Genomic DNA, 27,057 nt, shown 5'->3' with positions numbered 1-27,057 from the left:
TTTTAGTCAAACGGGGCAACCATTAAAGAGGCATAACTAACGCTTTTAAATACATATAACAAGATTTAAACTAAAATTATGTTTACTTTTTCTTTTCTCATAAATAGATAAATTTTATTGCATAATTCATACATTAATGTCAAGCTAATCAGAAAGGAGCGAGGTGACAAATAAAAGATTTAGTGTGTGCATCATAACTCAACATGAACACAACAATGGCGATTCAGTTTAAAATGTACAATTTCCACCATGAAAGAATGTCAGGTGAAGCTATACGTGTGGACACAGCAAGGAAACAAAGACCCAGTTATGGCTTCAAATTCGATAGTTGCCACGTCAAGAAACAACTACGTCTTCGACTGCCGTTGAAAGCTTCAACTGCTCAATTCAAGGTAACCATTTCTTCCAATTCTCATCCCTACCAACTAACCATACTTGTAAGTTCCATTGCCATTCAAAACTTTTTAACCCTTCATCAACCTTGCACCTGTTCTTTTTCTTCTTTCTTTTTCTTCATTCATTTTCATTTCTGTTTCTGTATATGGTTCGATATTACAATTTTCATATGACACGAATTAATTGGATTGACAATAATGCCGCTCTTGCTTTGTATTTTGTGCCGTAACTGAGTGATAACTATTCCAGTCGTCTCCGCTATCAGATGTTTGTCACTATTTTGAACTTCAGATTCTTATACTAGGGTTTTTTGTGTTGTTTCTTTTTTAATATACACTAAAACATTGAAATTATTCTCAATGAATATAAAACGTATAACAAATATAACCTGTAAACTCTGGTCATAAAATGCAGGAACAAATTCATTCAACTATTGAAGATCAAATGCTTTCAAATTATGTACCAGTATATGTAATGCTCCCAGTAAGTCACTAAAAGTTATATTTGTTTCTGCATACCTCTCCCAGTTAGCAGAATGTTTGCTCCATTTAAAATATGTGATGGTTTTTCCTCTCAGTTAGGAATTGTAACAGATAAAAATGTCTTAGAAGATGGAGTGAAACTGGAGAAACAACTCAGGAAGCTACACGAAGCAGGTATCGATGGGGTTATGGTTGATGTCTGGTGGGGCATAGTAGAATCCAAGGGGCCTGGACAATATGATTGGTCCGCTTATAGGACCTTGTTTCAATTGGTTCAAAAGTGCAAATTGAAGTTACAAGTTATAATGTCGTTCCACCAATGTGGGGGGAATGTGGGGGATTCGGTTTTCATCTCACTACCCAAATGGGTCCTTGAAGTTGGAGAAAAAAACCCTGATATCTTTTACACCAACTATAAAGGTATCAGGAATAAGGAATGTTTATCCCTCGGGGTGGACAAAGAACCTCTGTTTCATGGACGAAGTCCGATTGAGGTCAACTTTCTCCTATACTTTTATTTCATATATTCTTGCTGTCTGCCAACTCTTCACGTTCCTTAAACATCTGTATTTACCAAGTCTTGCAACTAATCGCGTTCACGACCATTTAGCCATTTTGGGTCTACCCAAGTCCAATTTTGGGTACTTATCATGAATTGAAAAAAAACTAGCATAAAAGAAAGCCAAAAGGAATTATGGTTCTTTTTGGTTTCCAACTGATAATATTTTTGCTTCTTTATGTTAAATTGATTGTTTATCATTTTGATCCAGCTGTATAGAGACTACATGAGGAGCTTCAGAGAGAATATGGAAGAGTTTCTTAAATCTCAGCTCATGATAGACATTGAAGTAGGACTTGGCCCTGCAGGAGAACTCAGATACCCCTCTTACACACAAAATGTGGGCTGGGTATTTCCTGGAATTGGAGAATTTCAGGTGGGTTTGTTGTTTTCTGATGAAGCTATTTGTGTGTAGTTCTAAAATACATTAGGTACATAATAACATCAATAACTTGAGAGTGTGTGTTCACGACTAACATCAGTAATAACAAGTCATCAGGTTTAAACTTATTCAATAAAATCTTGCAGTGCTATGACAAATATCTTAAAGCTGATTTCAAAGAGGCCGCAGCAGAAGCAGGTCATCCTGAGTGGGAGCTGCCAGATAATGCTGGAAAACCGAACGATATACCCGAATCCACAGAATTTTTCAAATCAAATGGAACTTATCAAACGGAGAAAGGCCGTTTTTTTCTGACATGGTATTCCAACAAGTTGTTGACCCATGGTGATGATATCTTGGATGAAGCCAACAAAGTATTCCTTGGTTACAGAGTGAAATTAGCAGCAAAAGTAAATTCTTTGAATGAATATAGTAGATGAGCATGTTTGTTTTTTTGCATGAATTACCTTATATTTTCATATGAAACAGGTTGCCGGAATCCACTGGTGGTATAAAACAGAAAGCCATGCTGCAGAGCTTACTGCGGGATATTACAACTTATGTCATAGGGATGGATACAGACCCATAGCAAGGATGCTTTCCCGACATAATGCTATTTTAAATTTTACTTGTCTTGAGATGAAAAATGTTGAGCAACCAGTTGAAGCCCAAAGTGGAGCCGAGGAACTTGTCAAGCAGGTAATTTCTTACTATTTGTTATTGACATTAATTACTAGTTGCTTACTGTTTGTTATTGACATTAATTACTAATTTGTTACTATTAATTAATCAAATATACTAGTTGCTTACTATTTGTTATTGACATTAATTACGTTTTTTAAATTTTTTATCTGATAAATAATGAAGTTTGACAGATATTAGGTTGGCATATATGTTAATACAGTTTTAAATAATGGATGTTTAACCCTGGAACTGCAAGAAAATTTAACAAGATCGAATAGGAAGCCATTAGGATAATTTCCTTGATGAACATTTCCCTTTCATTCTCTTTTTACGCGATAATCGATCAAACCACTCTAAAGCTTTCTGAAACTTCACATTCAGGTTTTAAGAAACTGCAAAAATTTCCATCTTTACCTTTCTCCTTCCTGAAAAACTTTTGTTTGCTAAAAGATGTAAGTCCTCACGTAGCCCTTCTGACATGATCCCTTTCAAGCTACTCCTGATAACCTTTTTTTTTTCAAGTGGCAAGTATATCAAATTGTTCAAGTAATAAAGAGTAAGTTATAGACTTGTTTAACACATGATACTTCTTCTTTTTATAACTCAATTAGATATCAAAATGCATAAAATAAAAACTCTTTTTGATATTTTATCAAACAGTTGGTGTGCAATATTTCATTATTTCATTCAAACATTCACGTCAAGGCATACTAGTTATAATTCCTTAGCAATTAGCTATAAATTAATATATCAAACTACTAATTCTTTAATCAATTTGACATACAATTTGTATTAAGTCTGATGTTAAGAATGACCAAGTTATTGAGTCTATCCCTAGATCCCAAATCACTTAGGTGGTCTATCTATGTCTATGTTAAGAGTTACTTTTCAATGATTAGAGACATTCAAATAACATTATATTTCCATATAATGATAGTAAATTCAAGAAAGAACATATGAACGAACAACTATATATTGAATAGGAAAATTTAACTACTCCTAGCCATTAGAACGTACGCATTTGAGACAATCCCTTATAACAAAGGTGTCTTGATGCCTTAAAATAGTCTCTTGAAGTTCATGAGATGTTTTTGTTTCTTTCCTTTTGGGAACTTCTCTCCTGCTTCTTTTCCTATTTATCTTGAACTTAAAAGTCAATTTTGATTTTTTAATTTAATTAATCCGCTTAGCAAACAGCTATCATGCGCTCAGCGAATAATCAACTACATATTCTTTAACTGTCTATAATTCGCTCAACGAATTCTTTTGGTACGTTGAACGAATAATAATCTTTTCAGCTGAGCGATTAAAAGCTGGCTTAGCGAGAAATATTTGATAACATTCCACTTATGTATAATTTCCTGTACAATTACCTAAACAACTTTTCTACTTCTTATAACAACTTTTCAATAAGAAAAACACCTTCTTTCATGAATAATTACAAATTTGAATTAATTAATAAGTCTAAAAACATGTATTTTTCATCCTTATCAACTGAATGGCATGAGAATCAGCCTCAGCGGGATAAGCCTAGCACTTGAGGCCAACTAATAATATTGAGTAAATATTCGTGGCTCTATTCAATATCAAGCTTTGTGCTCGCAAATTAAAGAATATCTAATAATAATAATATATTTAATTTAAATGCTAGCTAAAGATTACTCCATGACCCACATAGAAATAGTTTCATAATACAATATGTCTTCTCATTGTTCCATATAGTATTGCTTGCAACATAGGACATGAATTCTTATTATGAAATATCATAGAGAAATTACTAATGCATATGTTTTCTTTTAATTAACCATTTTATAATCTTTTCGTGCATAGTTTTATTCAGTGCGTTCATTCTCCTGCAGGTTCTTAGTGGCGGCTGGGCGGAGAAGATTGAAGTTGCAGGAGAAAATGCACTCGCAAGATATGACCCTGAAGCTTATGACCAAATCCTTTCAAATACTAGACCGAACGGTATTGCCAAATTTGGCCATCCAGCACGAAAAATGTATGGCGTGACGTACCTCCGTTTATCAGACAAGTTAATGAAGCAAAGAAACTTTGACATATTCAAAGCCTTCGTGAAAAAGATGCATGCAAACCTGGTAAGCAGCACCATTGCATTCGATGAACGATGGCAACAGTACTTATATAATCATAAGACTCTTTTATTGTAAAAAATTTACAGGATTACTGTTCGGACCCGGAGAGGTACTATCATTTCACAGAACCTATGGAGCGATCAAAGCCAAGGATTCCATTAGAGATTCTTCTGGAAGCAACCGAACCATTGGAGCCTTATCCATGGTTAAAGGAAACGGATGTAACCCGACGTGTGCTTGTTGGTTTTCTTCATTACATACTTGCTACTGTTTTACGCATACTCAGAATAAAAGTAAACTAGAAAGGAAATGTAAAAGAATGATGGAATTGAGGAATAACAGAAGAAAAAAAAATGGGAAGGATGAAAAGAGCAGCAAGATTTGAAAAATTTACTTTTTTCTTCTAACCTTGTTTATTTTGTCTTTAGAAACAGGGGCCTCGTGGGAGAAGTAAACTTCTATAATAATAAGCAATAATTACACTTGTCAAAATGTAGTTGATGTTTAATAATGTCCTAATTGTTTCAAAGTTACTGAACCGAGCCTCACCCACACAAGCATGTTGTTTTTCTACCGTTGGGCTGGACTGGGATGCTAAAGACTAATCGAAATTGCTCTCAACGAGTTGGGCTGACCTGGAAAGCATCTTACAAGGATCTGGGGCTACTGCTAATCTGCTAACAAATACATTTTCTCTAACTACACCTTCACGTTAGTATGTAATTTTTTGTTTTCAAAATACCTTAAAATAAAAACAGAAGAATTCAAAATATCGTAAGAAATCAGCATCTATTATATTTTTCTTTTCAAACTAAAATAGTCGTGTCATTTAATTAAAACAATAACTTTGATATAAGATAGAAATTTATAACATAAATATTATTTTCTCTTTAAAAATATTTTTATCGTGTATTAAATTATTTTGTAAGAGAAAGTGATAAATTTTCAACATACATAATTGTTTATACTGTTTATAATGTTTATAATAAGTTTTCTAACTTTTATAATAACTATCTTTAAACAATATTACAAAATATACAATGTAAGACCCTCAAAAATCAAGTATTAAATTCAAAAATATCAATAATGTAAATAAATTGTTTTAATCAGGAGTTTCATTATCTAAGAAATTTTATCTCTTTAAAACTTCATTCTTTAGAATTTCTTGTGCATTCTTTCTAGAAATTCTAACTCTTTATTCATCTATTGGAAGATCAGAGACTGCTTGAGGATTCCTTGAGGCGAGATCTTCATTTCTAGCCGATTAATTTCAGCTATAAAGAAAGTTGATCTTTGTCCTTTTTTCCTAAATTTTGGTGTTTTTGCATGTAGGAGTTTCTTTCACTCTTTTGGGGTTTGAGTCTTCTCTAAGACTCTTTGTTTATCAGTGGTCAAAAACTTGTTAACTTTTTGGCAAGTATACCAAATTGTTCCAAGTAATACAGTGAATAAGTAAAAGTATCGTCTCCCAAGGGACTTGTGTAACATGACAATTCTTCCTTTTATAACTCAATTAGACATCAAGATGCACAAAACAACACACGAAACTATTTTTGGTATTTTATCAAACAGTTGGTGTGCAAGGAATTTATATTTAAAAGAAACTGTTCAATATTTCATTACTTCATTCAAACATTCACATCAAGGCATACTAGTCCTAATCCCTTAGCAACTAGTTCTAAATTAATATATTAAAATGATAATCCCTTAGTCAATTTAACATACAATTTGCATTAAGTCCGATGTTAAGAATGATTAAGTTATTGAGTCTATCCCTAGATCCCAATCACTTAAGTGCTCTATCTACGTTCATGTTCAAAGTTACTTTCCAGTAATCAAAGACATTCAAATAACATTATATTTTCATACAATGATAATAAATTCAAGAAAGAGCATATGAACGAACAACGATATATTGAACAAGAAAATTAAATCACAGTGAGTTCATTACATCCAATCCCAACGAAAGAGAAATTTAACTACTCCTAGTCATCTAAAACGTACACATTTGAAGCAATCCCTTGCAACAATGGTGTCTTGAACTTTTTGGCAAGTATACCAAATCGTTCCAAGTAATACATTGAATAAGTAAAAGTATCGTCTCCCAAGGGACTTGTGCAACACATGACAATTCTTCCTTTTATAACTCAATTAGACATCAAAATGCACAAAACAACACACGAAACTATTTTTGGTATTTTATCAAACAGTTGGTATGCAAGGAATTTATATTTAAAAGAAACTTAGTTGGAATTGAGTTTCATGAATCATATGAATATAAAACTCTGTTCAATATTTCATTACTTCATTCAAACATTCACATCAAGGCATACTAGTCCTAATCCCTTAGCAACTAGTTCTAAATTAATATATTAAAATGATAATCCCTTAGTCAATTTAACATACAATTTGCATTAAGTCCGATGTTAAGAATGATTAAGTTATTGAGTCTATCCCTAGATCCCAATCACTTAAGTGCTCTATCTACGTTCATGTTCAAAGTTACTTTACAGTAATCAAAGACATTCAAATAACATTATATTTTCATACAATGATAATAAATTTAAGAAAGAGCATATAAACGAACAACGATATATTGAACAAGAAAATTAAATCACAGTGAGTTCATTACATCCAGTCCCAACAAAAGAGAAATTTAACTACTCCTAGTCATCTAAAACATACACATTTGAAGCAATCCCTTGCAACAATGGTGTCTTGATGCCTTGGAGTAGTCTCCAGAAGTTCCTGAGATGTTTTCGTTTCTTTCTTTTGTCCGGAACTTCTGTTAGAAGAGAATGTTTCTGTCTTTCTGTCACGTCTTTTAAAGCCACTTAATTTCATTAATTCGCTCAGCGCACATGTGCTGGTGCGCTATGCGAATTTTCTTCTTCTGGCAGTGCGAATTTTGGCTTTCGCTTTGCGAAAATTGGCTGACAAAGTCTAAATAATACACCATTTCCTGTACAATATTTTACATAACAATCTACTACCTATTACAACTTTTCAATGAGGAACAACATGAATAATTACAAGATTGAGCTCACTTATAAGTATAAAAACTAACTCTTTTTCACACTTATCAGGTATTGAAGGTATATTGTGATCAAATTGTCATGAATTGAAATAACAAATAGAGATCTTGGAGTCGTAGGAGAAATTTTAGAGTTCTTGAAACTGTTGGAGCGTCAACTAGATAATGGAAGCTAGTTTATTTGGTATGAATTTGGTATGTATGTGACATTTGATGTTTGTATGATGATGTGATGATTGATTTGTGAACTTTAATTGAATCGTGAAAATTGATATGTTGGATGCTTGAAAAGGGTAGTGTGTTGAATTGAAAACTTATGCATGTTGGTGTATAGTTGGTTTGATGATATGAAAAGTTGTTTATTGATATGCTTTGACAGAACGTGGGTTTGGAATAAATTAGAAGAAGAGTGAGTTTTGGATATAAAATGGGGTTTGATAGGTAAAAGTCTGAGATCATGGTATTAGGAAAAGCCTACACTTTTGAAAACAGTCTTGTAGTCATTTAAGACTTAGTTGGCCTCTTTTTGTAATAAAAATTTGGCGGTAAACATTTGCTAAACCCTGAACCCTAGACATTTTATATAACTGATTTATCTCTTTTGAGATACTATGTGTATAAGAGATCCTATAAATATGTTTTATTGATATAATTATTAGTTTAGATAACTATTAAAATAAATTCTATGTTTTCTTAGCTATCTACTCTATATCAAAACATATGATGTTTTGTTTAATAAATTACTTTACTAAATGGGATGTTATATATATATATATATATATATATATATATATATATATATATATATAATATGCTATAATTAATTATAAATTCAAATTATACAAATGAATTAACATTATCAAAGAAATCTTTCAATTATGATAATTGTCTCAAATTTATTTAAACCATAAATTTTAGTTTATTCATAGTATATAAACCTTTTTTATATTGACAGTACTAAAGATATAAGTTGATATGATAATTAGTTATTCTAAAATCTACCTGTTTCAAAGAAAAATTAATAATTATAAAAATTAATTTAAGATATCAACCCTTATTATAATTCTCTTCAATATCTAAATTAAAATACTAATAAAATATATTTATGAATATTACTATTTTTAAAATATACTTATAAATTAAAACAATAAATAATAAAAATATAATTTTTAAAATATTTCAATATCAATAACTACCCTTTTTTATTTAGTTTTATAAGTTTGATGGACACTTCTACTGTCAAATTGTACTAAAAAATTAAATAAATAAATATGTTACTAAAACCGTAAATTTTAACTTTCTCCTGAATATTGGGCAACAATACACGTTTATTGTGTCAAACTATAAAACTAAATCCTAAGAAATTATTGACCAAGTAATGTAAAATAGTGAAAAGATATTTATTCCTACCCATCAATCATAAAAAGCCCGACTTTCATACAGTTCGTTGAAGTTAAAAACAAAATCTTAGACTTTAATGTACAGGTTTTAAAAAATAAGATATAAATCATGGTTTGTTTTAGGTGCAAGTTCAATAAAAAAAACGCATGCAAGGAAAGACATAATTTCTAATTATTTGTGAAATGACTTTAAATTGATGAAGTCGTACTTACCAGAACTTACCTATATGATTTTTAAAGTTATTTAAGAAATGAATTTAAAATTTAACCAATTATTCTTCTGTGATCCTCTCTGAATGATTCTTTCATTGAGATGTAAGAGTTGGAGCTATACGTGTGGAGAGAGGAAGGAAGCCAATAATTACTCATGCCTTCTTCAGATTGCTTTGTGCTTGGATTAGGGATATTTTGTGCTCCACAATTATTCAAATTTCCTCGCAATAATTTTTATTTGTACTACATTTTGGAATTAATTTTTTATCTGAGTTTATATTTTATAATATATTTTTTTACAATTAAAAACAGAAAATTAAAACATATTTATGGATATCATGAATACTTAAGATAAAAAAAATATGGAAATAATATTTTGATGATATCAAGCAATGAGAAAGACAAAGAAACTTTTTTTTTCAAATGGAACGAGTCCACCCTATGTCTTTGTCATCCTTTGGTGGCAGTGTCATCCTCCATTCTCATAAAAAAATAGTTTATTTTAATCTAAAATCTAAAGATTATTTTTCAACTTTCGAATTATGTAATCTAAAAATGGAAATAATTTTTAAATTGTATAATATGATAATTATTATTTTCTTTAAAAAATTAAATTATACAATTTAAATATTATAAATATTTCTCAATATTGTAATTCGAAAGTTTATAAGGATGCAAAAAGGATGAGTTTCATTATCATATATTTATTTTAAAAAAAAATCATTTTCATCTCTATATCCAAATAATAGGTAATAAATTTTTATCTTATTTTTATTTTCATCTTTATTATGTATTAAATATATATTTGAATCCGTACTTATATTTGTTTTTGTTACTATTTCAATATCAATTAATTACTTTTATAAAATAAAAAAAATATAATAAAATAAAGATATAATTATCATATTCAATATTAAAAATAGAGAATTCTCATTTTTTTTAATATCAAATATTTAGAAAAAATTATAATTTATAAATTTCAAATTAAAGTATCAAATAAAATTTCATAACCGTTTAAATAATTCACAAACGTTAATGAAACTTAGTTGAAAAAAATTAAAAATATTTTAAAAAAATATAAAAGGAAAACAAATATTCAAATTAAAAAATATTAAAAATGTCTCTTTATTTTAATTTTTTAAATTCTAATGAAATATATTTCTTTTATATACCAAAAAATATGTATAATACACCATTGATCAAAATCACACCAATGACAAAAATTAAACTAATAATAATTAAATTTAACATAAATTCTTAATCTTTTGAACTTCAATATATATTGGACATAAGAAAATTTACAATTACATTAAATTATTATATTAAGTAAATAAATTTTATTGATAAAATTAAACTTATGATAATTAATTATAAAATAAAAATAATTATACAAAAATATCAAAAAGATATTCTATATGATAAAAATAAACAACAAATAAAAATATTAAAAAATATGAAATGTGTCTTAGGAATAATTTCATAGACTACTTGCACACAAAAAAAATGTATAATTTAGGTTATCAAGAGTATGATAAAATAAAAAATATCCTTGAGATATAAAAAAACTTTTCAAATATCTACCTAGTTGAACTACTAAAAGATGATAAAATTATTTTAGCAAAACAAAAAAGTTATTCAAATAATAAAAAAATTAATAATAAGAAAATAAAGAACATAAATTTTTTATATCACTTAAAGGTTTATGTTATTGAACATTTAAATTGAGAGTTAAACATTACACATAAAAAAAATACACAATAAATAAAATATTAAAAAAGAGCAAATATTCAAATGTGAGATAAAAAAACATTTAATTGACATATCATTTGACTATAATTGCACAAAGGTTGTGATGAGAGAAAAAATATTTTGAAAGTGTGAATGAATTTTATGACAAGCCAAACAAATATATATATATATATATATATATATAAAAGGTTATTTAGTAAACTGTGAATATTTTAATAATTTAATTTAAATAAAAACTGAATATTTTAATAATTTAATTTAAATAAAAACTGAATATTTTAATAATTTAATTTAAATAAAAACGAGGATACTAGCGGCAGAGTATTATAATAGGTACGACCAGGACAAATATGTATATATTAATACTATCAATTGAAAAAATCGAATATTATTTATATATGACCAATGCAAGATTCTCCTTTAAATAGAAACATATTTGAGTAATATTTATAAAGACGGATTTATTTATCATCTCTAGTCAAATAACTTATAAATTATTAATGCAAAATGTTATTCTTTTGAATAGAAAAACTTTTGAATTACATAATTCATAAACTATATTTTTTAAGTGAAACTACAAAATCCAAGGATAACCATTTTTTCTATTATTTGACTACATATCTTATTATTCTAATTAACTGATTTGGGTAGATTTTATTCACTTATTACAAAATTTCAAGTTTTAAATTATTGTTATCTTAAGAGTATTACTTATGTTTATATAGGTCATTAAATGTATTTAGTATATTTTAAACCAGAAAATATTCTCTTTTTCTTAATATCATTCAATTACATTAACTCCTACAATAACTTTCTGAAAGAAAAATACTAATAGAAAACATACATAAAACTATTACATTTAATTATCTTTCTTCTTCTTTACCTTGATTTATTACCTCTATTATTTTGTTTTAGTTTCTCAATAAAAGAGTAGTGTACAAGAGTTATATGTAAAATTTGTAATACCAAAAGAGGGCACACATGTAAGGGGATGCATGTGTGTTGTTTCCTGTGCCAAAATAAGGTAAGTAGAGAAATGTTGAATACAATAATGCTTAATAGTACAAATAATTTTCTTGAACTGGTTTCAGAGGTGTTTTTATTAGAAATTTCATTATAAAATGAAAATCATATATTAAATTAAAAAAATTGAGTAATTAATATAAAAAAATTGAGTAATATATAAGAAAATAAGATTAACAAAGATTAAATTTTAAAGTTTTACTGTGAAAGTAGTGTGAGATAAAAAAATTCCAAGAAGCAACAAAACCATTTGAGTCTTTTCATGGTCCAAGCAAACAGAGTCGAGCCTGAATGAAATTACCGTCTTTCTTGATTGCATAATTGCTATTATTTTACGTGCATTCAGGCTAAAGCTAAACTTAAAATAATCTAATTATAGCAGGATGAATAGTGGAGAATTACAAGAATGTCTAAAATAATAATGCTTAATCATTGTTTTGAAACTAAGTTTAACTGTAATCAATCAACTACACATGTTAGTGGATGAATAATAAGACTGGTTCTATTTTTGTTTAATCTAACTCAGTACACATTTGGTAAAGCAAAAGATTTAAAAATGGCAGAAAAAAGGAGCAGAAGCGGCCTCAAAGTTCAGTTATCTTAATGAGTAATTAAGAGGCAGTGGAAGAAACGTAATACACAACACTGAATAGGCCATGCACAAAGCACAAAATTCCACCAATGGATAGGAAGTGATGGTGGGTGAAACCACATGAACCACTTGACTTGTTGTTTGATGAAGTTCCTATCACCAGCATGCTCAATCCAACGGCCAACACAATCCTGATCAACAAATCGTATGTATATGTTATGAAATTGTTCATCACACTACAAGATATTATACATTTAACATTTCTCCAAAAGAGAAGGAGGCATTACCATGTTAAAATGAGAGAAGCTATTGAGAGCTGTCTATTGGGAGAAGCCTTATCAGGTTGTGGTTGAGAACAAAGGCAACTGAAGCCACCAACCAAATTCAGTATAACATGAGCTAATGCCAAAAGCACTGCTGCAGCCAACCCCAGCATGAATGCCTTATGGCTTGGATCTTTACACTCAAATATCCACAATCTCAAGTGCTTAACCTGTTCAATTCGTTAAAAGCTAAAACTACTATTTCATGTCTATACAAACTTGAAAAACAAAACATGCTCTTCGAGCATACCTTGTTTTGTGCAATTTCAGCTTCAATGCCTAGAATCCCAGCTGCAATATCCATGACCACAAGCAAGAGGCACAAAAAAATTGCTGCTCCTCTGTTCATTTTGTTGGAGAACTGAAAGTGTTTGTTTCTGGTTTGATTGCTGGGAAGAGAGGTAAACACTGAATGGTACACAAAGTATATATAGAATAGAACTAGATTGGTAGAAGGTGGGATAAGTGGGAAAATCCTTTTCATACGAACTGGACAATCTAAACTTTGGTTTGCTTTTGTGTCTTTTTTTTTCCTCTGATGTTGGATTCGTTTGATAGGGTGCAAGGAAAGCAGGGCATAAACCAGCTCATAAAATAGCGTCGCTGTAGGCACTACATAGTGGGCCAAATGATTGTGAAATAGGTAACATTTCTTTATTAATAAATGCTCATAATTAACTTTTCTTATAAATTTATAGACTCATTTTATTATAAATACAACGAAAAGGTTCTTTACACTTGACACTTACACAAAAGTAAAATGGTGATAAAAAAAATATTGTATTTATAAAAAAAAAGTAAAAAATAGAAAAGAACAATATAAAAGAAAAACAAAAGAAATTTAGGTGTCAAATTTCCATCGTCCTAAATGCAATTATCTATAATCTTTATAATAATAAATTATAAATGAAAAGGTTCAAATATAATATATATATATATATATATATATATATATATATATGAAGAGATAAAAAGTTACATATAACATTGTTTTAAATATTTCAAAAGGCTAAATTTGTAAAAGACTAAAAACAAACATATCCTCCAAATATGAATGAGTTACATTAATTACCAATATAATACTTTTTATAACAAATTATTAGTACGAGGTTACATGTTCTTATCGTATACTTAAAATATAAAATAAATAAATAAAATTTATCTCTCCCAAATACTACATAGTATCTTATTATGAATTTTCTTATTTTTTTTCTGCTTTCATTTTGCTTTTCATTCAGTCAAGTAACCAATGCAATGGTATCAAACGAGCACATGATTTCGTAATATAAGCCATGTATGCACATGAGCGATGGCATCAACGATAAAGCCAAGAATATTTAGTGAGGTGTCACTAATGTTGTAAATGATACTCTACTCTCACGAAAAACAATTTTTTTATTCTAATCTTAGAATAATTAGTACCTTATTTTAAAATTCATTAAACAAGTAGTGACATAATATTCCTTTTATTTTCCAAACTCGTGTACACTTTACGATAATAAATGATATACATATATAAAATTGAAATTGAAATTGGAAATTGAGATGGATACATTTGGAAGAAAGAAAATATCCTTGTCTTAGAAAAAATACATGAATACATGATGAATACCCATATGTGTGAGAAAAAGTATATATATGTGGTCTCAATCAGACAACCTTTATGTTTGATGGCACTATGGACCTTTCCTTATTAATTAAGCGAACGTAATTTCATCACATAAAAGCTTATTAAAGCACTGATTGGAATAAGCAAAAGTGATTAATACTATTCTATAAACATTATTTAACGTTCAATGAGTCTTCTTTCAAGAATCTGTCACAAAATATAAATTTTAGAAACTTAACATGAGTAAATTATATGGAATTATGTATTATATTCTTAACGTGCTTCTATGATATTTCCTTAATAGGGGCTAGCATTTTAGATTTTAAAAGTTCCTTTAAAATGAACTAAAAATTGAGATTAAGATTGTTTTGTTGTGTAATTTGTTTATCTTGAAGTTGCTTTTTTTAATAAAGGTTGGGAATTAGAGAAGGTAATTAAGGTTGTTGTCATATTTTATAATCCCACTTAATAGTTTTAATTAATATATGTCTATATATAACCATACATGACAATACAAATTGGTGGAATCGAAAGCAAATGGGAAGTAAACAGTGAGAAGACCACTTAAAAGAAAATAATTAAGTTTACATAACAACTATCATTAAATTCAAGGACCCATATTTAAGTTTACCCAACACAACTTTCATCAAATAATTAAGAAAACATAAAAATTAAGATAATTTTAGAAATTTAAAAGAATCATCATGTTTATGAAATAACTAAGTATAGAGAATAGTTACTTGTGACATCCCAAAAATACAGCATAAGCCATAAAATCAGAAAATCACATTTAATAATATTTCGATACAGTTTTCCAACTAAAAACAAAACAACGCTCAAGGACGAATGTCCTTGAGTACAGTCTTACAATAATAACAAAACAGACGCGCAAAGCCGCACGTCTTCAAAGTTACAAATGAAAAAGCCGAACGTACACGAAACTTGACCGAACGGTTTACACGGCACAAATATTGAACGGTCTATCAAAATAACAAGGCAAGATGGTCGAACGACCATTCTAATACAGGCTACATAACTGGCCGAGCGCCTCACTGCTCGGTCTTCACTTCGACATCAACCAGGTTCTCTTCATTCAGCGCCTCTTCCAAACGCTCGTCTCCCTCTGCTCACATCCACACGGATGATCATTGCAATGACAAGACGGACGTACAAGGACGATAGACAACACAAGGAAACGAAAGGGTAAGCTTACTTAATTTAACTCATGCATCAACATACAATTTCAAATAAACCATTCATCACACATGCATATTTCAACATACACATTCATTACATAAGAATACACTTCAACGTACTTACTCAATAAAACTCAACACGACTGACTGTCCGGACTGTATGAATTCTGCGTAGTTACAGGCGTTCGTGCACCCGGGTGGTGTGGTAACTGGCATTTTCATCAGCTGCCACCCGAGGTTAGTACGTCCGTCCAAAGTACCTCTAAGGACGACGACCTCCTGCCATTCCCACGCATGACGTGCGCCTCTACTTGAGGACGATCACTCACGGAATATCAGGATTGAACAGCCAGCATTAACTTCCCACAGTCATACTTTACGAATTTCAACATTTATCTGAGTCATTCCTACCTGGAACGCTCGTTCAATAATCATATTTTCATTTCATCTCGTATACTTTCCAAAATTACTATTCATCAATGAGTCGTCCCTAACTGGAACGCTCGTTCAAAAGTCACAATTTGCTTTCATATCATATATTCTCAACCTTTATAATTTCATATTTATTTTCATCATTTCTTTGTAGACTAAAAAAAAACGAACGTTCTGTCCCCAATAAGGCCGAGGACGAACGCTGGAAACGGGACCAAAGGACGCTCGTTCGAATCAGAGAACGAACGCTCAGTATATGTCGAGCACCATTTTGAGTGGGCGCTCAATCTAAGACCGAGCCCCTGTTTTAGAACGAGCGTTCAGTCTAAAACAGAACACCCTAAAGGACGAACGCTAATCTTAGAAACCGAGTTCATTGGGACGAACGTTATTACCTTGAGAATCAGTTAAATGAACTGACGCTCGTGAATTTTAAATAAATGACCGAACGTGGCAAATCTGAAGTTGGACGTACGCTATTTCAATAAAACCGAACACCATTTAGAGCGAGCGCTCAGTATAAGACTGAGCCTCATTTTTAGGACGAACGCTCCTCTCAAAACCGAGCACCATTAGGACGAGCGTTCAGTATAAACCGAACACCCTTTAGGACGAACGCTAAGTTCAGAACCAAGCACTATTTGGACGAACACTCAGTTCAAAACCGAGCGCCAATTTGGACGAACGCTCAGTGTGAGACCGAGCGCCTGTTAGAGGGAGCGTTCAATAAAAGCCTGAACACCAACTTGGACAAACGTTCAGTATAAGACTAGGACGCACGTTCAATATAAGATTAGGACGAACGTTGAATAGAAGATTAGGACGAACGTTCAATAGAAGATTAGGACGAACGTCCAATTTAATATATGGACGAACGCTCAAGCATAGGTTTTAGATAAGAGGACGCTCCTCCAAAACAAGATAAAAACCGAACGGTCAATGACTGTTCAGTACAGATGTGCATTTTCATAGGGAAAATTCTTACAAAAATCCATTTTTCAGTTCGTTTCTCATTATACAAGTTCATAAATTCCATTCGTTCATGTCATGGTACAATTTACAATCTTCATATAATCCATATCATCCAAATCTCATATATTTCATACAACATACGTAAACTTAGTCATATATCATTTTTCACTCAGTAAATAACGAACGTTCATGCAACTCAAATCACAGCACATCATGCAATATATTCATACAGTAATTAACGAACGTTCAAACGAAGCACACAACATGAATTAAATCAAATAAGCTTCCCTTACCCGGAAATGAACGAACGTTCACAGGCGCACACAGACGCTCTCTACTCAAATCCTGATCACCAACGCTCGTTAATCCACTATATGAACGAACGCTCAGAAACCCACCTATATTTGGTCATATACTGTTAGGACGAACGCATTAGCGAAAGCATGAGCGAACGCTCGTCAGGCTAAAGAAAAACGAGCGTTCAAATCGAAGTGGGCGAACGTTCAATTCGTCTAGTTTTGGACGAACGTCCAATTTGAAACCGAATTGGACGAACGCGATTCTGCAGATTCTGCAGAATCACAGGTTTTCCAGAAAACCAGAAAAACCTCCATTTTTAACTCTAAAGCTTTTAGATTTCTACAAAAACAGTAAGATTAACTAATCAAAACGAAAAATCTAGCACCCCTTACCTCTTGAAGACTTCCTTGAATTTATCTCCAAAGGGTTTGATCTCCTTCCAACTTCAAAAGTTCTCCACTTCTCCTCTTTCCCAGAACTTGCTGCCACTCTTCCACTCCTCCAGATGCAGCACCAAAGCCTCCTTGCACTTCAGCAGCTCCCCACCTCACCTTCTCTCAGTTTTGCAGGAATGATTTCCACCCCCATACTCCCTTTTTATTTTCTTTTTCTTGTTTTTGAATGGGGAATGGAAGCAACGTTTGCTGTCCCTTATGGCCAGCAAAACTGGCGCTTTCCAGCGCTCGTTCCTTCCTTCCCCGTTTGTTTTGTCTTTTCTTTTTTTTTTTTTTTTTTTTTTTTTTTTTAAATTACGATTCCTTACATTCTCCCCAACAACAAAAATTTTCGTCCTCGAAAATTTGGCTTATTGAAACAAGTGGGGATACAAATCCTTCATGGCATCTTCCACTTCCCATGTAGAGTCACCCGTCTTTTCATCCCAGACGACCTTCACCAATCTGACTGCTTTCCTCTTGTAGTATTTGGTGTTGCTATCTTCAATGCGTACCGGCTGCATCTCCAATGTACGATCTTGACGAAGACGAATATCTTCTAACTCTAATATGTGAGAAGGGTCGGATACGTACTTCCGAAGTTGAGAAACGTGGAAGACTGGATGCAAGTTTGATAACTGAGGCGGCAAAGATAACTCGTACGCAACTGGCCCGATCTTCCTCAAGATCTGATAAGGTCCGATGAATTTGGGAGACAACTTCTTGGGTCGAATGGCTCTCCCAACTCCCGTGGTCGGATGCAGTCTAAGGAAAACATGATCTCCTGCATCGAACTCCAAGGGTCTTCTCCTCTTGTCAGCGTAGGATTTCTGTCGACTCCTGGACGTCTTCAGCCTTTCTTGAATCAACTTCACCTTCTCAGTCGTCTGCTGAATGAGCTCTGGTCCTGTTAACACTTTTTCCCCTTCCTGAAACCAACACAATGGCGTTTGGCATTTCCTACCGTACAGAGCTTCAAAGGGAGCCATTCCTATGCTGGCTTGGAAACTATTGTTGTAGGTGAACTCTACCAGAGGTAAGACTTCATCCCAAACGCCCATGTGATCTAGAACACACGTCCTCAATAAGTCTTCAAGCGTCTGGATGGTCCTCTCGGACTGACCGTCCGTCTGAGGATGATAAGCCGAACTCATATGGAGTTTGCTACCGAGCTCACTTTGTAATGATCGCCAGAACCGAGAAGTAAATCTCGTGTCTCGGTCTGAAACAATGCTAGACGGAACTCCATGTAGACGAACAATTTCCTTGATGTAAAGCTTAGCCAGGTTCGTCATGGACATCTTCAGATTGACTGCTAGGAAATGAGCACTCTTCGTTAGTCGATCCACAATTACCCACACGGAATCATGATTCCTGACAGTTCGAGGTAAGTGGGTCACGAAGTCCATCGCAATGCCGTCCCACTTCCATTCCGGAATCTCTAACTGCTGAAGTAGACCGCCTGGCCTTTGATGTTCAGCCTTGGCTCGTTGACACGTTAAGCATGATGCCACAAAACGTGCGACATCACTCTTCATTCCCGGCCACCAGAACGACTTCCTGAGGTCCTGATACATCTTAGTCATACCAGGGTGTATGCTAAGACGACTGTGGTGTCCTTCCTCAAGAATCATCCTTTTTAACTCACCATCATTCGGAATGCACGTCCTACCCATGTATCGTAGACAACCGTCTGTTCCCGTGTTGAACTCCTTGGCCTGATCTGTACCGAGTGCGTTCAAGATCTTCACCAACTCTTCGTCTTCTCGCTGCTTCATTCTGATCCGGTCAAATACGTCACTGGAGATTCTAAGAGTACAGCATTTAATAACATTCGGTTCCAAGTCGAACTGTAACCTTAGATCTCTAAAGCTCTCTACCAAACTTAACTCTCGGACCATCATGGAGGAGACGTGAACTACCTTTCTGCTTAAAGCGTCTGCTACAACATTTGCTTTTCCCGGATGGTAAAGTAGTTCGAAGTCATAATCCTTCAAGAATTCCAGCCAACGTCTCTGTCTCATATTCAACTCCTTTTGATCAAAAAGATACTTGAGACTCTTATGATCACTGAATACTTGGAAAGTTGATCCATACAAGTAGTGCCTCCAAATCTTCAAAGCAAAGACGACCGCTGCTAATTCCAGGTCGTGAGTTGGGTAGTTCTTCTCGTGAACCTTCAGTTGTCGAGAAGCATACGCAACCACCCTCTTTTCTTGCATGAGTACACAGCCCAAACCCTGATGAGACGCGTCACAATATACCACAAAGGGTTTAGCCGTGTTAGGTATGACCAGTACCGGGGCGCTTGTTAACTTATTCTTCAATTCCTGGAAACTTCCTTCACACCGATCGGTCCAAGCGAACGGTTGATCCTTTCTGGTCAGCTGAGTAAGCGGAGCTACTATTTTGGAAAATCCTTCAATGAACCGTCTATAGTATCCCGCGAGTCCCACAAAACTACGAACCTCGGTAACTGAGCGTGGACTCTCCCATTCCAGTACTGCTCTTACTTTAGCCGGATCTACTGAGATTCCTTCAGCTGAAACCACATGTCCCAAGAATGGCACTTTCTTCATCCAGAATTCACATTTAGAGAATTTGGCATATAACTCCTTTTCTCTTAGCACGCCTAGAACGATTCTCAAGTGATCCTCATGCTCTTCATAGCTTTTGGAGTAAACAAGAATGTCATCAATGAAGACGACCACGAACTTGTCTAGATACGGTCTGAAGATACGATTCATGTAGTCCATAAATATTGCTGGGGCGTTTGTCACACCGAATGGCATCACTACATACTCGTAGTGTCCATAACGAGATCGGAAGGCTGTCTTCTGGATGTCTTCTTCCTTCACCCGAATCTGATGATATCCCGACCGTAAATCAATCTTTGAAAATATGACCGCGCCATGTAATTGATCTAGCAGGTCGTCTATCCGAGGCAAAGGGTACTTGTTCTTGATAGTCAGTTTGTTTAATTGCCTGTAATCTATGCAGAGACGAGAACTGCCATCCTTCTTCTTCACTAAGAGTACTGGCGCTCCCCAAGGTGATGCGCTAGGTCTGATAAACTGCTTATCCATTAACTCTTCAATCTGTTCCTTGAGTTCAGCTAACTCTGCTGGCGACATCCGATAAGGTGCAATAGAGATAGGTCCAGCATTCGACACTAAGTCGATAGTAAATTCTACCTCGCGTGGAGGAGGTAATCCAGGCACTTCATCGGGAAATACATCAGGGAATTCATCCACGACTGATCGTCCTCCATTCGATTTACTAGACGGTCGCTCATGATTCAAATCTTCAATTCGTTCGTCTGAATGCGTCATGATCAGAAAACAACTGGCACCATCCCCGATGTCTTCTTTCAATTGACCGAGCGTCACAGATAGATCCACTTCATACTCGTCTGGAAACACCAATTCCTTTGCACCGCAATCTATGAGAATGCGATTGGCAGCCAGCCAATCCATTCCTAAGATTACTTCTAAATCTTTCAAGGGTAGACAAATGAGATTCACTTTGTAATTTCGCCCCTCAACCTCTATAGGACACTTAACACATACAGTAGACGTCCTAACCTCACCAGCCGCTGGGGTTGATACTACCAAGTCGAACTGCATCTCGCGTTCGGCTAATCCCAATTTCTCAACACACGCCTTCGAAATGAAGGAGTGCGTTGCCCCCGAATCATACAATACACAAACAGGCATTCCAAACAGCAAACAAGTACTGGTGATGAGCGTACCTGAGCTGGCAGCTTCGGCGCCCGTGATCGCATACACTCGACCGACAGCTTGTGCTCGTCCACCCCGATCCTGTTGCATCCTCCCAGCATTTAGCGGCCTCATTGCCGCTCGTCCGCCCATTCTACACTCACGTTCTATATGACCATTTCTTCCACAGCGAGTGCAGGACTTTACTCCCAATAACTGAGGGCAAGATGACCGGTAGTGTGGTCCTCCGCATTGGAAACACTTGACTGATCCGTGCTGTCCAGACTGGCCACCAACAACCATAGCCTGGGAATTAGATGGTTGTGCTGGGCGAGCATATGGCAACCTATTCCGATTCAGATTAGGCCTGGACATGATTGGCCCTCTAGTTGGTTGTTGTTGTTTCTTCAGTCGTTCTACTTCAGCCACATTTTTTTCTAACACTTTTGCTCTCTCAACCATGGCAGGAAAAGACTTAATGCAAAGGCTGGAGATTAGTACCTTTAGATCACTTCTCAGCCCATTTTCGAACTTCCGGCACTGCCACACTTCACTGGTAGCCATGGTATTGAAACGGACCAAGTGCTTGAACCTGTTAATGTACTCAGAAACAGACATATTGCCCTGCACCAACTGGAGAAACTCCACTTCTTTGCCGAAACGGACACTGTCCGGAAAATACTCCTCATAAAATTTTTCCTTGAACACTTCCCAGGAAATAGGGCTTTCAGCTTCTGTTAGTATCATCTTAACACTGGTCCACCAGTGACTGGCCTCCCCAGTCAGCAGATACTCAGTATACGCCAACCTGTTGTCTTCTGGGCATCGCTTGGCATTGTAGATCTGCTCCATGTCCCTTATCCACTGATCAGCTCCGTCAGGAAGGCATTTCCCATCAAACTTTGCAGGGCGGTGCTGCAAGAAGCTCTCCAAAGTCCACTCAGCCTGATGAGTGGCATTTGAAGCAGATGCCCCCGGCGTACCCCTAGTAGCTGCAAGAATCTCCATCAGCTGCCTCTGAGTCATTTCAGAATTAGCGCGAGCAGCTTCGAGATTTTGTGAATTAGTCGCGTTTTGCTGCATCAGAACAGCATTCTGCTCTTGTAGCCTTTCGATCACCGATTCCAACAATCTGGTGTTGTTGGGCACATCATGTTCATTGGTCTGTGGTGGAGGAGGAGGAAGTCTAGGTGCCATTGACTCTTTGGAACGAAGAAAAGAACGAACGTTAGTCCTGTTCAAAGAGTCGAAAATAACTCATTAAACGCAATTTAAGCACACAGCAAAAACACAGTGTACTCATAACCTACAGTGTCCTTAAAAGAACAAAACTGCTCTGATACCACTAATGTGACATCCCAAAAATACAGCATAAGCCATAAAATCAGAAAATCACATTTAATAATATTTCGATACAGTTTTCCAACTAAAAACAAAACAACGCTCAAGGACGAATGTCCTTGAGTACAGTCTTACAATAATAACAAAACAGACGCGCAAAGCCGCACGTCTTCAAAGTTACAAATGAAAAAGCCGAACGTACACGAAACTTGACCGAACGGTTTACCCGGCACAAATATTGAACGGTCTATCAAAATAACAAGGCAAGATGGTCGAACGACCATTCTAATACAGGCTACATAACTGGCCGAGCGCCTCACTGCTCGGTCTTCACTTCGACATCAACCAGGTTCTCTTCATTCAGCGCCTCTTCCAAACGCTCGTCTCCCTCTGCTCACATCCACACGGATGATCATTGCAATGACAAGACGGACGTACAAGGACGATAGACAACACAAGGAAACGAAAGGGTAAGCTTACTTAATTTAACTCATGCATCAACATACAATTTCAAATAAACCATTCATCACACATGCATATTTCAACATACACATTCATTACATAAGAATACACTTCAACGTACTTACTCAATAAAACTCAACACGACTGACTGTCCGGACTGTATGAATTCTGCGTAGTTACAGGCGTTCGTGCACCCGGGTGGTGTGGTAACTGGCATTTTCATCAGCTGCCACCCGAGGTTAGTACGTCCGTCCAAAGTACCTCTAAGGACGACGACCTCCTGCCATTCCCACGCATGACGTGCGCCTCTACTTGAGGACGATCACTCACGGAATATCAGGATTGAACAGCCAGCATTAACTTCCCACAGTCATACTTTACGAATTTCAACATTTATCTGAGTCATTCCTACCTGGAACGCTCGTTCAATAATCATATTTTCATTTCATCTCGTATACTTTCCAAAATTACTATTCATCAATGAGTCGTCCCTAACTGGAACGCTCGTTCAAAAGTCACAATTTGCTTTCATATCATATATTCTCAACCTTTATAATTTCATATTTATTTTCATCATTTCTTTGTAGACTAAAAAAAAACGAACGTTCTGTCCCCAATAAGGCCGAGGACGAACGCTGGAAACGGGACCAAAGGACGCTCGTTCGAATCAGAGAACGAACGCTCAGTATATGTCGAGCACCATTTTGAGTGGGCACTCAATCTAAGACCGAGCCCCTGTTTTAGAACGAGCGTTCAGTCTAAAACAGAACACCCTAAAGGACGAACGCTAATCTTAGAAACCGAGTTCATTGGGACGAACGTTATTACCTTGAGAATCAGTTAAATGAACTGACGCTCGTGAATTTTAAATAAATGACCGAACGTGGCAAATCTGAAGTTGGACGTACGCTATTTCAATAAAACCGAACACCATTTAGAGCGAGCGCTCAGTATAAGACTGAGCCTCATTTTTAGGACGAACGCTCCTCTCAAAACCGAGCACCATTAGGACGAGCGTTCAGTATAAACCGAACACCCTTTAGGACGAACGCTAAGTTCAGAACCAAGCACTATTTGGACGAACACTCAGTTCAAAACCGAGCGCCAATTTGGACGAACGCTCAGTGTGAGACCGAGCGCCTGTTAGAGGGAGCGTTCAATAAAAGCCTGAACACCAACTTGGACAAACGTTCAGTATAAGACTAGGACGCACGTTCAATATAAGATTAGGACGAACGTTGAATAGAAGATTAGGACGAACGTTCAATAGAAGATTAGGACGAACGTCCAATTTAATATATGGACGAACGCTCAAGCATAGGTTTTAGATAAGAGGACGCTCCTCCAAAACAAGATAAAAACCGAACGGTCAATGACTGTTCAGTACAGATGTGCATTTTCATAGGGAAAATTCTTACAAAAATCCATTTTTCAGTTCGTTTCTCATTATACAAGTTCATAAATTCCATTCGTTCATGTCATGGTACAATTTACAATCTTCATATAATCCATATCATCCAAATCTCATATATTTCATACAACATACGTAAACTTAGTCATATATCATTTTTCACTCAGTAAATAACGAACGTTCATGCAACTCAAATCACAGCACATCATGCAATATATTCATACAGTAATTAACGAACGTTCAAACGAAGCACACAACATGAATTAAATCAAATAAGCTTCCCTTACCCGGAAATGAACGAACGTTCACAGGCGCACACAGACGCTCTCTACTCAAATCCTGATCACCAACGCTCGTTAATCCACTATATGAACGAACGCTCAGAAACCCACCTATATTTGGTCATATACTGTTAGGACGAACGCATTAGCGAAAGCATGAGCGAACGCTCGTCAGGCTAAAGAAAAACGAGCGTTCAAATCGAAGTGGGCGAACGTTCAATTCGTCTAGTTTTGGACGAACGTCCAATTTGAAACCGAATTGGACGAACGCGATTCTGCAGATTCTGCAGAATCACAGGTTTTCCAGAAAACCAGAAAAACCTCCATTTTTAACTCTAAAGCTTTTAGATTTCTACAAAAACAGTAAGATTAACTAATCAAAACGAAAAATCTAGCACCCCTTACCTCTTGAAGACTTCCTTGAATTTATCTCCAAAGGGTTTGATCTCCTTCCAACTTCAAAAGTTCTCCACTTCTCCTCTTTCCCAGAACTTGCTGCCACTCTTCCACTCCTCCAGATGCAGCACCAAAGCCTCCTTGCACTTCAGCAGCTCCCCACCTCACCTTCTCTCAGTTTTGCAGGAATGATTTCCACCCCCATACTCCCTTTTTATTTTCTTTTTCTTGTTTTTGAATGGGGAATGGAAGCAACGTTTGCTGTCCCTTATGGCCAGCAAAACTGGCGCTTTCCAGCGCTCGTTCCTTCCTTCCCCGTTTGTTTTGTCTTTTCTTTTTTTTTTTTTTTTTTTTTTTTTTTTTTTTTTTTTTTTTAAATTACGATTCCTTACATTACTTAATCTAGTTCACGAAGATAAGAATTTCTAATAGGGAAAACTTTTTACTTTTAAAACTTTAATTAACTACTTGCGCTCCATGAAAAAATAAGTTAGACAAACGTTAATTAAGATAAGCAAAGAGGGAGCAACTTAATATTTGAGATATAATAATCAAAATAAAACTCACAAATATTTTTATTTAATCAAAATTATACCAAAATAAATACTGGAGCTCTTGTTAGTTATATATATATATATATATATATATATATATATATATATATATATATATAATATGGTGGAAAAGGATTAGGGAAACAAAAACTTCCCTTCCCTAACCTTGTATTCAAACAAAATATAAAAGAAAATAAATAAATAAATAAAGATACATATTTATTTTTGTTTTAGTATCACATCATCACTCTTGTTTTAATAAATTTCTTTCCAAATTTCGAATAAACTGGCAGGCTTCTCGAATTACACCAAATTCAATTCACCACGGCACCAATGAATTTAACCTATAATCACCTAATCAAGCCACAGAAGTATATAAACCTTGCGCCGGTTCAAGTTCTGAATTAGAAATACATGAACCATTGCACCAGTTCAAGTTCTGAATTAGTTGAACAAAAAGAATCTTATGCCAATTAGACAATCAAGTTAGCTGCATCCAATAGAATTCGCTTTGCACCAACTAAACAAACAATTCCATGATGATCTAATTTGCTGCACTGCCATTGAATTCTTTAGTTATTCCATTCAATCTAACCACATCAAAATCAATGGCATTAGGCACCGTACAACAACACCAATGAATTACCACAATTGCTTAAAGAATCAAATCGAATTTCTCCTCCTCCTGCTTGCTGAATTTTCTTAGCAATTGAATTCTCTATTTCAATCATTATATGGCACCAAAATTATGGAATTGATTTGAATAAAAAATCAATCAATAACTGTACCGCTCAAGTTCAGTTAATAATCACGAGCCAACTGCTTCTTATTAGGAGCTAGATCGATGATAGAAAAAGCCACCGTCAGTTCAATTTAACTGCACTGCGCTTGTTAAACGCTTGATAAAACGTCCGGAGCACAACAATCACAAAACTGCATCCGCTGGCTCAGATCAATTGTCTCTACTGTTGTGGAATTTAAATGCATTGAACGTACTCACTTGTTTTGATTCAAACT

The 27,057-nt window shown here is 34.5% G+C and overlaps 2 protein-coding genes and 2 long non-coding RNA genes across 4 annotated transcripts; 1 reads left to right on the top strand and 3 right to left on the bottom strand.

The window, feature by feature from the left end:
* Positions 1-257: 257 nt before the first annotated feature.
* Positions 258-4,969, top strand: LOC124843383 (beta-amylase-like). Its single transcript, XM_088093262.1, has 8 exons — positions 258-392; positions 811-879; positions 974-1,372; positions 1,649-1,813; positions 1,966-2,229; positions 2,309-2,518; positions 4,363-4,602; positions 4,686-4,969. Exons 1-8 carry the CDS (start codon positions 258-260, stop codon positions 4,899-4,901), a joined length of 1,698 nt encoding a protein of 565 aa, XP_087949388.1. The 3' UTR covers positions 4,902-4,969.
* A 7,423-nt stretch (positions 4,970-12,392) lies between these two features.
* LOC124843385 (protein VASCULATURE COMPLEXITY AND CONNECTIVITY-like) lies at positions 12,393-13,444 on the bottom strand. The gene is made up of 3 exons (XM_047320117.2): positions 13,184-13,444; positions 12,898-13,103; positions 12,393-12,801 (listed from the first exon to the last, which is right to left on the bottom strand). Exons 1-3 carry the CDS (start codon positions 13,415-13,417, stop codon positions 12,630-12,632), a joined length of 612 nt encoding a protein of 203 aa, XP_047176073.1. The 5' UTR covers positions 13,418-13,444; the 3' UTR covers positions 12,393-12,629.
* Positions 13,445-17,037: 3,593 nt separating this feature from the next.
* LOC148196755 (uncharacterized) lies at positions 17,038-18,159 on the bottom strand. The gene is made up of 2 exons (XR_015780508.1): positions 17,835-18,159; positions 17,038-17,540 (listed from the first exon to the last, which is right to left on the bottom strand). It is a non-coding gene; the product is annotated as an uncharacterized LOC148196755 (long non-coding RNA).
* Positions 18,160-24,698: 6,539 nt separating this feature from the next.
* On the bottom strand, positions 24,699-25,938 carry LOC148196754 (uncharacterized). Its single transcript, XR_015780506.1, has 2 exons — positions 25,496-25,938; positions 24,699-25,201 (listed from the first exon to the last, which is right to left on the bottom strand). It is a non-coding gene; the product is annotated as an uncharacterized LOC148196754 (long non-coding RNA).
* Between the last annotated feature and the right edge of the window lie 1,119 nt (positions 25,939-27,057).

This window comes from Vigna umbellata, chromosome 6 (genome assembly GCF_029865625.1).
Source record: "Vigna umbellata cultivar VRB3 chromosome 6, Vumbellata_1.0, whole genome shotgun sequence".
NCBI classification, from domain to species: domain Eukaryota; kingdom Viridiplantae; phylum Streptophyta; class Magnoliopsida; order Fabales; family Fabaceae; genus Vigna; species Vigna umbellata.
Note: the sequence above shows the minus strand (reverse complement) of the source record. Positions and strands in the feature narration are given on the sequence as shown.